This window comes from Equus asinus, chromosome 8, assembly GCF_041296235.1.
Source record: "Equus asinus isolate D_3611 breed Donkey chromosome 8, EquAss-T2T_v2, whole genome shotgun sequence".
Classification (NCBI taxonomy): Eukaryota; Metazoa; Chordata; class Mammalia; order Perissodactyla; family Equidae; genus Equus; species Equus asinus.
Genome location: NC_091797.1, coordinates 93613162 through 93625676, shown reverse-complemented (window position 1 = coordinate 93625676; position 12515 = coordinate 93613162). Strand labels below are relative to the sequence as shown.

General features: G+C 38.6%; 1 protein-coding gene across 11 annotated transcripts in view; it reads left to right on the top strand.

The window, feature by feature from the left end:
- The window catches only part of EIF4ENIF1 (eukaryotic translation initiation factor 4E nuclear import factor 1), a 44513-nt gene that overhangs the window by 10520 nt on the left and 21478 nt on the right, over window positions 1-12515 (top strand). For all 11 annotated transcript variants that reach the window (XM_014834322.3, XM_070516423.1, XM_070516425.1 and 8 more), the window contains exons 3-6: window positions 3828-3901; window positions 5985-6112; window positions 8699-8985; window positions 9261-9462. In XM_014834322.3, the coding sequence (XP_014689808.2) occupies window positions 3828-3901; window positions 5985-6112; window positions 8699-8985; window positions 9261-9462 (691 nt within the window). The remainder of the gene's footprint in view (window positions 1-3827; window positions 3902-5984; window positions 6113-8698; window positions 8986-9260; window positions 9463-12515) is intronic.

Sequence of the window (12515 nt, the reverse complement as noted above, 5' to 3'; positions counted from 1 at the left end):
CACTGTGGTTTTAACTTGCATTTCGCTAATGACATTGAACATCTTTCATGTGCTTGATGGCCATTTATGTATCATCTTTGGAAAAAAATCTATTGAAATCTTTTACCTGTTTTTCGTTTGGATTGTTGTCCTTTTGTTGTTGAGTTCTAGGGGTTCTCTATTCTGGATACTAGACCCTTACCAGATACATGATTTGTAAATATTTTTCCTATTCTCTGGTTGTCTTTTCACTCTCTTGGTAATGTTTGAAGCACGAAAGTTTCTAACTTTGAAGTCCAATTTATCTGTTTTTTTCTTTGGTTGCTTATGCTTTTGGCATACTCTTAGTTTAATTTTACTTAAATTTTTTTACATTTTGAGTTAATCTTTGTATGTCATGAGGTAGAGGTAAACTTTATTTTTTAGAACAGTTTTAGATTTACAATTAAGCTGGGAACATAGTAGACAGTTCATAAATAGCCCTCACACAGCTCCCTATTATTAATATCTTAGATTTGTATGGTACATCTGTTACAATTAACAGTGTTGATACATTGTTATTAACTGAAGTCAATACTTATAGTCACATTTCCTTAGTTTTTTTCCAGCTTCATTGAGAAATAATTGACATACATCACCATATAAGTTTAAGGTGTACAGCATGATGGTTTGGTTTACATATATTGTGACGTTTCCTTAGTTTTAAACTGATGTCCTTTTTCTGTCCCAGGATTCCATCCAGGATAGCATATTTCATTTAGTTGTCCTCTCTCACTAGCCTCCTTATTTCCCTTTTTGAAAGGCTGTTTGTTGCCTTTGTTAAAATATTTTTTGATCCCCACATATAGAACATTTGGTCCTCCTACATGTTTTGTGGCTTTGTTAAAATGTTAGTCTTTCCCAATTAACTCCTAAATAAATAGATAAAATCATTAGAGTTTTAGCAAGAATGTGTAGTAGTAATAGAGAGTACTTATCACTTGGACTCTATTATCTTTTGGGGTTAAAAGTTTCAAACAAAGCCTCATTGTTGAGAAACTTTTGTATATTGAGAATATACATATTTAAGTATGAAATATATTGCTCTCAGTTTAGCAGTATACTAGGGTTCTTAGTTTAATATTTGAATTAGAGAGTAGTGGATATAAGAGAATACGTAATAATCTTTGGGTTGCTTCTAATAGCAAAAAAATTGCTTTATAGTGTTTTTTTCCTGTAGCGTATGTGTAAAAGTATTTCCTATATTGCAACGTCCTTCCTGTTTCTACTGGAAAATTTTAAGCCCTGCTGTCCTTAGGATTTCTGTATCGTAACATCTGCTATCATCATAACTACTATTGGTCCATCCGCCCCCAGCCAAATTTGTGTCACCCCTGCACCTCTGACACCTGTTTACCCTGCAGATTTCACTGGACTCCAGTCTTTTCTGGCAATTTGTAGGTGGTATGTCAGTGCTTTGACGGTTTTTTTCAGAATTTTGAGCAGCCTCTAGACATTTTCTTATATTTGAAATTCTGTTTATCTCAGACTTCTAAATTTTTATAGGTATTTCTACACAATAAGACATAATTCATAAATAAATTCTAAATAAATGCAAGTGCCTGATTGATATTCTGGGTTTTAAAGTTAAAATGTCATCTAGTCCTAGGGCATTTTGCTGTCATGGAGAAAACATTTAAATGCTTCAGGTAACCTGAGTGAATTCATGGCATGCTTATGTGCCGTGATTCGTGTAGGCTGAGAGAGTAAATCTATCCCTCCGTATTTACCCCAAGATATGGGAAGCAGTGATCAGAGAAGCAGCGAGCGTTGTATCTTGAAGCTTGTGATGAGGGTATTCCAGAGGTCATGGCACAGTGGGATATGCTTTTTTACAAGGCAGTTGAAGCATTTTACTGGTACTGAAAGTTTAAGAATTGCTTTTTGTACTTTGTTATGAAAATGTTTAAATGTGCATAAAAGGGGAGGCATTGTTTTTTGTGTGCATGCATCTTTAGGAACAGATGTGTATATATTAAATATCTGTGTATGTATATAATTGCATATATTTCCTAGTTCTGCTGAAAGGGCCTAGAAGCAAATGAGGATACCCAGTTCCCAGAACTTGGTTTCTTAACCATTCCCTCACTTAAAGGAACTAGGATTTCTCAGAGAAATGGCTGACTCTAGGGCTAGTTCTAGGCTAGGGCCAGATGGGTACAAGATAAGCCAGAAAGTAAGGAAGTACTTTTTAAAAAATGGTAGGGCATGTCAAAGGGACATAGGAGCCAGCTTTAAAGAGGCTCCCAATTTGAGCACCAAAATAATGAAGGACATTAATGAATTATAGACCATTGGAAACTAGGAATCTGAGCCCAGGGTAATAATAAATAGGCAGATAAGCAGGGGAGAAGGGAAGATTTGTGTTTACATGGAATGCCAAGTGCTGATTGGTAACTGTGGAGAGAAACCAGAGAGGCCTAGAGTTGGAAAATCAAGATTGGTTTGGGCAAGAATCATCAATAGATGCTAAATTTAGGGGGAAATTTTCATGAAGACCAGGATATTTGCATGACTTAAGAGCATCTCCCCATAGATTGCATACTAATTGCAAGTGGGAAAGTAGTAACTGAACAGTAGAGAGACTGGAGAACACCTTGACCAAGTGGTCAGAATTACCATCAGTAATAAGGGACAGGTGGACATGGGCATCCAGAGGTGATGCTCTGAGAGGGACACAACGTTTCTTAAGTTAGTGTTCTGCCCCAGGGTTGCTTAGCCTCAGTCTAATCATGAGGAACATTAGATAAACCCAAAATGATAATGTTCTCTTAAACAAAAAATTAAGCTGTAATCTAGAAATCTCAAAGTCATAAAAGACAAAAGAAGTTGTAGAAATGTTGCAGATTAGAGGCCGAAATACATGACAACCAATATCTGATTCTAGACTGGATCTTGTGTTGGAGGCTAAAAAAGTAACATAAAGGACATTACCGGGTCAGTTGACAAAACTGGAATCCGGAGGGGTTGATTAGATAAAATATTATTGATAACTGGTTATATGAAACTGACAGCCCTTCTCTACCAGGTTCTGCAGAGAGGAGCCCTTATGCCCTAAGGCACCCATTGTATGTAGTGGGTTTGCTTATCTCTTATGCATCTAAAATGATGTTGGCCAAGTATAATCCTTAGGAGAATGGAAAAATAGTCACTCAAATCATTTTCTGTGGGGCTTAATTCTCTCCTGGAACTGGATAAGAGGCTGTGAAAGAATATCCTCATTCTTAGGAAATAGACACTGAAGTATTTAGGAGTAAAGGACCATAACTTATGCAGTTTACCCTTAAATGGTTCCCAAAAAAAGTTACATATAGAGAGCCCAAATGCTAAAGCAAATGAGGGGAAAATGTTAATGGCAGGCAAATTAGATAAATGGTATATGGATGTTTGGGTTGGTTTTTTTTTTCTGGCACTTTTACTATACATTAAAAAAAATCTAACTCCTTGTAAATTGGCATCTAATGCATTTAAGAGTGGTAAGATTAGCTGGAGGTTTTATGTGAGCCTGAAGCTTCCATGCCTTGATGAGCATTCCGTGTTGTGTAATATAACTATATTATTGGACAGCGATTTATAAGAGAATGTATTGTAGCAAGAAACTGATCACTATTAAGTTATTTGCCAATTCTGCTTGAGATTCTTGCCAGAACTTTGAGCTAACTCGAGTCCTTTCTGGAATATGTCAAGATATAAATAAGAACTGTGTGAAATGTTTAAGGTAGACACTCAATTACTGAGAACAAAAATAAATTGAAAGTGTGTGGCCTGAGAAATGTTATTTAAAATCACCATTTGATTTCTCTTTCTAGGAGGAGCTCTTGGATATAAAAGAACGCCCTCATTCCAAACAGAGGCCTTCATGCCTCTCTGAAAAATATGACAGGTATTGGTGGCAGGGGGTGTGTTTCTAGTCAATTTGTTGTTACACTAGACTTGGTAAATTTAGAATTGTGTTGCTTTGGAGTTTTTTGGTAGAATTTTGAGTGGGGAGGTTTCATGGGTAATGACATTGGGCTTCTGGACAGATACATTGCGGATAAGGTATGAACATGACTGAATAGTGTGTCATTGCATTATCTTCGTCAGTTTCATTATTAATTAGCTTTACACCAGTAATTCAAAGATTTGAGCTGCAAGGGACTCTAAGGACAACTAAACCAATTCCTTTTCAACTAACTGGTGATGGAATTAAAATTAGAAGATGACTTTATCAAAGGTACAGAGTCAGAAAGCAGAATTAAGACTTGAACACAAGAGTCCTCACCAGGGTCTTTTCTCTCTATCAGTGGCTTACACTGTGCCTTGAGGGTCCTTCTTCAAAGGGCCTGCTCCAAGTAGGCTAATCAGGACTCTGAACCTTTTATCTTTGCCCCACCTCCTCAAACAAAATAACCCATTTAGCCATTTATATTAGTCCTTTTGCATCCTGGGCTCCTTCATAAGAAGTAGAAGGCTTTGTTTTGAGAAGATAGTAGCTAAAAATGGTCTGAAAATCCTTTATGATAACCCTGTGTTGCACTTCTAATGGTCACCTTAAGACTTTAAGGTCATTTCTTAAATGTCAAGCTAGATGGTTCTTTTAGTATTTTAAACATAAAATATCTATTATGTTTAATTTCTTGGTTGAATAGGACATACTCGTATCATTTTGTATTTGGACTGTTCAGAAGCTTGTTAAATCTGGACTGCTCACCGCTTTCCCCTGATGAGGGTGTTACTTGAATAATGATTATTACAGTTGGTTAGGGTTTTTTGATAAGTCTCAGATAAGCTGGTTTTTTCATTAAAGCTGTAAAGCTTTTTTATGCCTCAATTTATGCCTTGAACTTTTTTGTGTTATATTTCTTCTTGGCATAAAATAAAGTTATCACTGGCACACACATTCTCTTTTTATTCTAAAGTGGAGACTTTGTGCCTAATAATAGTAATGAAAATGAGAGAGAAGAAAGAGTTTCTCATTCTTCTGTTTCTCTTCTCTCAGAGAATTAAAATTTGTTGGGTTCTTAAACTCCAGGCATTCCTCACAACACACTAGAAGATAGGTACTGTCTCCTTTATTGTGAGGAGTTTGAGACTGAGAGGTTTACCCACTTATTCAAGAAATTCAGCTGAAGCAAGGATTCAGTTGTTACCTACTATGTGGCAAATACTGTGTCAGGTGTTTATTAAATACTACCTTCATGAAACATTGGTCTGTGGAAGGATACAGTCTAATACTCAAAGAGTTGATCATTACCCGCATTACAGGCGTGAATTACAAGTGTGGAGTACAGTGCTAGTTTGTAGCATGGCCTGGTCTGATCTTGCGGGTTGGGGAAGTCCTTTCAGCAGAAGACTGAAGGGTCCAGGATGTCCATGGTGGTGGTGGCAGAGCTAGAATTTGGTTCCAGATGATTGGGCTCCAAAGCCTCTGCTCGGCACACTGTACCACCTGCCACCCCATCGTTAGAGGGTAACGAAATAAAACTCAAACCACACATTTTAGGCTCTTAAGAACTGTCTGTCCTGCTTGTGGGAAAAACTGAGACTATGCATAGAAATTCTGGAAAAATACATACCAAGCGTTCCAGGAGCTACTTCTAATGAGAGGATTAAAGAGTTTTTTCCTCTCTTGTACTAATCTTCAGTAAACTGAGTAATCAGTATTTATGGAGCATCTTCTTTATGTAGGACAAGCATAGTTATTGTAATCCCTATGCACCCCAAGGTTTGTAGTCTGAATGTTTCATTTATGCACAGACCACTGGTTTTCAAGTGACTATTGGTATTATGTGAACAACAACAAAATTTTACTGACTTAATAGTTGTTTTTTGTTTTCATCTTAAAAGATATAACCATTCTGATAGCAACCATGAAGTTTTATATTGGAAAGGGGTTTCTGTAACTTATTACCTAAAGTTTAGAAATTAGACTATTTGTAGTTCATGGATGCAAGTGCTAACTGTGAGTACTCTTTGACCTTTAGTGATGGCGTCTGGGACCCTGAGAAGTGGCATGCCTCTCTCTACCCAGCTTCAGGGCGGAGCTCACCAGTGGAAAGTCTGAAGAAAGAATTGGATACAGACCGGCCTTCCCTGGTGCGCAGGATAGTAGGTGAGCACAGTGTCACTCAGAAGTCGGGGCAGCAGTTTTGGAGACAGTGCTCTTTGCTGCTATCTTCAGGCTTAGCTGTGAGAGTTTTACGCATTGGGGGAAAGTGTCATTATCAGGAAACTGATTTACCAATGGGATTTTTCCTGATTAGCAGAATAAAATCATAGCTTTCCTGTATAGTAGTGGCAAGTAGACTATATTAGGTTACGTGCTTTTGAATTAAAAGTACTGATGTCTTTCATTGACATGAATAACTGAGTTAGATGTGGGAGGGAGCATAAAACTGTGTTATGCTTAGTATTATATATGAGACTAGTTGTCAGGTATAAATCAGTTCTGGCAATTCTTAATTCGTATTGTATTGTGATCTGAATACAGAGTTTGGGTATGGTTTGAGACTGGAGTAAAGTTTGATCCTCCATACCTTTATCCCTTTAAACTAGACAAGATATTGAAGAGTGAAATGGAGACCTGGCAATATAAAAGCGAGTCAAGGAACTTGTTGCAAAAGGAACTCCTTTTGAGATGAGAGAGAGACTCAGCATAAAATAAATTTGGAACTAAGCAAAAAAGATAGAGGTTGACTCTAATTTGAGCAATAAGACCCCTCAACACAGAGTGTATCAGTATACTTAGTGCAGTAATGTCCCCAAAGCAAAGAAATTATTCTAACGTAATCATTAAAGATGTGCACAGAGATTTTAATGAAATGATGCAAACTTAGAGGCAACCTAACTGTCCAACAGTAGAAATGGTTTGGGTAAACTTCGGTATAGCCACATGTGGGAATATTACATTGTTCGACTGTAAAAACACTGGAGTCGTGTTTACCAGCTCATACAAAACTGTCCACATTGTATCTTCTTGTTAGAAAAAACTGAGACACTGCTCGGAAATTGTGGAAAAGCACATAGCAAAATGTTTTAGGAACTGTTTCTGGTGAGAGTACTAAAAGAAGTTTTCTCACTTGTACTTATCTTTTCTGGTTTTTCTAGGAAGAATTTTTTCTTGTGGACATGTTTATTTTTCTTACACCTTTATTGAGATATAATTGACATATAATAGACTGCACATAAAGTGTACCATTTGATGTTTTGCCTTGTGTATACACCTGTGAAACCATTACCACAATCAAAGTAATAAGCATTTCCATCAGTCCAAAAAGTTCCGTAGAACCCCTGTGAGTTCCTCCCTTTAATTCCTCCTCACTCTTCCCCCCAGGGAAGCCCTGTTTTCTGTCACCATAGATTAGTTTATATGTCCTAGAATTTAATAAATGGAATTATATAATAGACATTCTTAGGGTAGCTTCTTTCACTCAGAATTAGTTGTTGTAAGATTTGTTCGTGTTGTTGGGTGTATAAATAGATTGTTCCTTTTTATTGCCTCGGGGTATTCCATTGTATGAATTTGCCACAGTTTATCCATTTATCTATTAATGGACATTTGGGTTTCCAGTTTTTGACTATTAGCCAACACTGCTATTACATTCATGTACAAGTCTCTATATGGACATATGCTTTCTTTTCTCTTGGGTAAATACCTAAGACTGGAATCGCTGGGTCCTATAGTAGATGTATGTTTAACATTTTGAGAAACTGCCAAACTGTTTTCCAAAGTGATTATACCATTTTACATTTCCACCAGCAGTGTGTGAGAGTTGCACTTGCTCCACATCCTCGTCAGCACTTGGAATGGTCAGTCTCTTTGATTTTAGCCATTCTATTAGGTGTGTAGTGGTATCACATTATGGTTTAATTTACATTTCCCTAATGACTAATAATGTTTTCATATGCTTCTTTGCCATCCATATATCCTCTTTGGTGAAGTGTCCAAATCATTTGTCCATTTTTTAATTGGATTGTTTTTTGAGTCTTTGATAGTTTCATATATACTAGATACAGGTCGTTTTTCAGATAACATGCGAAATATTTTCTCCCAGTCTGTGGCTTATTTTTGCATTCTCTGAACAGTATCTTTCAAAGAGCAGAAGTTCTAAATTTTCGTCAAGCCCAGTTTATCATTTTTTTTAAATGGATTGTGCTCTTGATGTCATGCCTAAGAAAATTCAATGTCAAAGATTTCCTCCTGTGTTTTCTTCTAGAAGTTTTATAGTTTAAGGTTTTACATTTAGATTTATGATAATTTTGAATTAATTTTTGTATATAGTACCAGGTAGGAATTCAAGTTCATGTTTTTTGCACATGGATAAGCAACTGTTCAATACCGTTTATTGAAGAGACACTTTAATTTTTTATGTAGTTATTTTTCAAATAGTGAAACCTGCTATAGTGTATTAGTTGACAAAACATTTGCTAATTATTACGTAGTTAAGGACTTAGTCAAATAAAGAGATTGTGGAGACTAATCATGGAAAATCACTCATTTAGAAGAACATTTATTGCTCCGAGAAAAGGCCGAAGGCTCAGTCTTATTTAAATATGTAATGTACATATTGCTCTGTATCTGTTTTGGTGGTGACTCTTTTCCAATACCCCTCCCCACCACCAGTCATGGACAGACCACCTAAAGAGGAAAAATGCCCTTGTTGGTTTGCTTAACTTTCTTTTTCCGGCATCTTTCCAGATCCACGAGAGCGTGTGAAAGAAGATGACTTAGATGTTGTTCTCAGCCCACAGAGACGAAGCTTTGGAGGGGGCTGCCATGTGACCGCTGCTGTTAGCTCTCGGCGTTCAGGAAGCCCATTGGAGAAAGACAGTGATGGGCTTCGCCTGCTTGGTGGACGAAGGATTGGCAGTGGGAGGATAATCTCTGCTCGGACCTTTGAGAAGGATCACCGTCTTAGCGATAAGGACTTGCGAGACTTGAGAGACAGAGACCGAGAGAGGGACTACAAGGACAAGCGCTTCAGGGTTTGTCTTCTAGATCCTTTGGCACCTCATGTGCTTAGAAACTCGACATACGCTTCATTTGTACCAGGTTACTTTGCTATCCTGGGTGAACATAGCCCATTCTAAGCCAGATTAAGGAGGACTAGAGAGAGCTGGGGATGGGGAGGGGCTTCAGGTCTACAGCCTGGTATCTTCTTTGCACTGTTGAGCATTACTTAATTCATCAAGACTTTGATTGAGGTAGAAATGCCTTAATGAAAGTCTTATTTTTTATCTTGCATTATGTACTTTTCCAGAGGGAGTTTGGGGATAGTAAGCGTGTCTTTAGTGAACGTAGAAGAAATGATTCCTACACAGAAGAAGAACCAGAGTGGTTCTCTGCTGGACCCACAAGTCAGTCTGAAACCATTGAGCTGACTGGCTTTGATGATAAGATACTGGAAGAAGATCACAAGGGGAAAAAAAGAACAAGGCGACGGACAGCCTCTGTGAAGGAAGGTCAGCAAAAACTTGGGAGGGAAATTCGCTGTTCTAAAATAAAAGGTGCTTATAGTTGACTTAATTGTACACTTAGGAATGGGCAGCAGTTGTTGGGAAGTGGCAAGATTTTAATGTTGCAGCCTGATTTTGAAACTGCTTTGTAAGTGTGAATTTACTAGGTGTAGATTGTACTATCTCCTCAACTTGTTCTGCCTGCAGTACTAAAGAGAAAAGTCTCACATTACCCTATAAGAGTACTGTGTACAGGAAAGGGTTCCCCAAAGATAAGAAATGCATGGTAGGAATAATGAGGGGTCTAATTTATTGAGCACTTATGTCCTAGACATAGTGGTGAGTGTTTTGTCTATATAATCCTAACTTCTCCTAATAACCCTGTGGGGTAGGCACTTTTATGCCCATCTTATAGATGAGCAGATGGAGGCACAAAGCACTTAAGTGATTTGTCTGTGGGCCCTGAAGAAGTAATTAATGAAGTTGGGAGTTGAGCAAGATGCTTTTGTACTTTAGAGCCCACATTCTTTACCATGGTGTTAGACCTTCGTAGGTCTTTGTTTATGACTTGGCTTCTCCCAAACTCAATTTTCTCAGCTATGAGGTAAGGTCAGGTATTTCCCTTACTAAACTGAAGAAGCCAGAGCTAATGTGTGAGAGGTGCCTGGTGCAGAGTGGGAGCCCATTAGTCATTTTCAGGCCAGTGACTTGGCTCTGAGGTGGCCAATCCTGGGCTAATGGTCTTGGGAAGAAGCAGTGTAGGACCATGCTCAAGAGCCAGGTGAGCTAGCCTGGGCTTGAGTATTGGGCTGCAGCTTAGAAAAAAGATAATCTTTGTAAAACTCTTAACAGGTGGGCCTATTTCTTTCTAAGGTGAAGACAGTGCCTCATAACTTCAAGGGTTACTTTTAGCATTGAAGATAAGACATATGCATCAGAACTCAGTCTCTTGTAGGCACTTATTCAGTAAATTCTGGTTCCTTCCAGCCTTCAGGTTTAGTTGAAAAAAATCTTTTGGCAGACACTAGGCAACAAAAGGGAAAAGCTATTTTATTTTAATATATGAATGTTTAACCGGTGCCAACTTAAGAGGCTAGGACATATTTAAGCAGAAATAAGCTAATGGAATCTAGGAGAAATCATATTACTTGTCTTTTTTTGGTATAGTCCTTAAAATGCAGTAGACATTACCATTATCTTTGTGCTGTTACACATTCTTCCCTAGCGTGATGCAGGAAATTGATGGATAACTTGGGAGACTTTGCTATTAAATTGTCTTTGAGATATGAGTTTGTCTCATTCTCTGTTAGACTAAACAGCACCAGCAAGTGCAGTCTTTTCATCGAATGATAAAAATCAGGCTTCTGTTGAGAAAAGCACGTGTTTTCCCTAACTGAGATGAAATCTGAGTTTTAGCCATTCTTGTATCAACAAGTAGAGAAGCCAGAAGGAGTGAGATAGATCAGTAGTGTCACCTCTTCACTACAGATGCAAAGAGAGACAGGCCTGGAAAAAGGGGACAACCCAAGACCCTATCACGTGGATTTTGTGGCAGAGCCTCGAGTAGCATCCAGGGGTCCTAGCTCACTCACCCCATTAGTTAATTGCAAAAGGTCCCTAGGCTGTACTAGCTACTGTATTTGAGATAAACAGGTCCCCTGTAGTTTCATCTTGGCTGCAAAAATGAAAGGAAGGGTGAGTGCCTTTCAGTCCATTTTTGTGTCTCTATTCTAGCTTTCTACTGAACTTGTTATGTAGCAGTTCTCGGCAGGTACGGACTAGTACTGGGAGTATAGTAAATGAGCAAGACAGACGTGTTCCTTGCCTGCATGATTTTAAAACATATCAGTATCAAGTTCCCACTCTATACAGTGCTGGGTGATGAATGAAATAATTAGAATATGTGTTATACCAGAAAAAAATTATGTAGAAGGGGGAAATAGTTAAAACCCTCTATTGATAGAAAAGAAAGTTTTTAATTTGCATTCTCTCTAATGAAAATACATGTTCGGGGCCGGCCTGTGACTGAGTGGTTAAGTTCACGCGCTCGGCTTCAGTGGCCCAGGGTTTCACCAGTTTGCATCCTGGGCACGGACTTAGCACCACTCATCAAGTAATGCTGAGGCAGCGTCCCACGTAGCACAACTAGAAGGACCTACAACTAGAATATACAACTGTGTACCAAGGAGCTTTGGGGAGAAGAAGAAAAGAAAACATTGGCAATAGATGTTAGCTCAGGGGCAATCTAAAAAAAATACATGCTCATTCTGAAATGTTATAAAACTTGCCCTTAGTTCTTTCCTGGGTCCCTGGCTTTTGAGTCTATCACAGTAAATGGCCAGTTGTGTTTGTCTGTCTACTAGTGCGTATTCCTACCCACTCAGACCCACTTTCAGTTGTCAGGCCCATTCTGCTTTCCAGAGAACTTGAAACTGGCATAGAATTGCATGCGGGGCACTCTTGCTGTTTGCAGCAGCTGTTCATCTATTAAGAAATGTCCCCATCTCAGCACAAAATAAAAGTGAATGGGAGAAATATTCGTTTCTTTTGTAAATGTATGAGCCAAGTACAGACTCTCTTCTGGCTCTCATCTCTAAATTGGGACACAAAAGTGCAGCAAAATGTATGTTGCTTGTCAGTCCTGAAGTGGACAGTCAGGTTCTGGTGGGTAAAATGGGTCGGGGAAAAGCACTGCTGTAGTGGAAAAGGACATGAACTTGGCATTGATTAGGTTATTAAGTTGTTTACTTTTCTAGGGCTCACTTTGTAACATGAAGATAATGAGTCTACCAAAGCAGTCATTTTAGTTTAAATGTCAGTCTTTAAGAAACAGCATTTGCCTCTGGTGGTTGGCAGTAAGCATGTACTGACCTGGAGAGACTTCCCATTGCCTTGTCCGTGGCTCACAAATGTCTATCTCACTGGTTGCCTTAGGCCCTCAGAAGGCTCAGCGTTCTTAGGTGGCAGGCATGCCTGTGGAGGAGCAGTGCTGCCTCGTATGCACAGCATGGTGCAGGGAGCATAGGTGGCCTTCCTAGGATTGAAGCTTCTGCCACTTG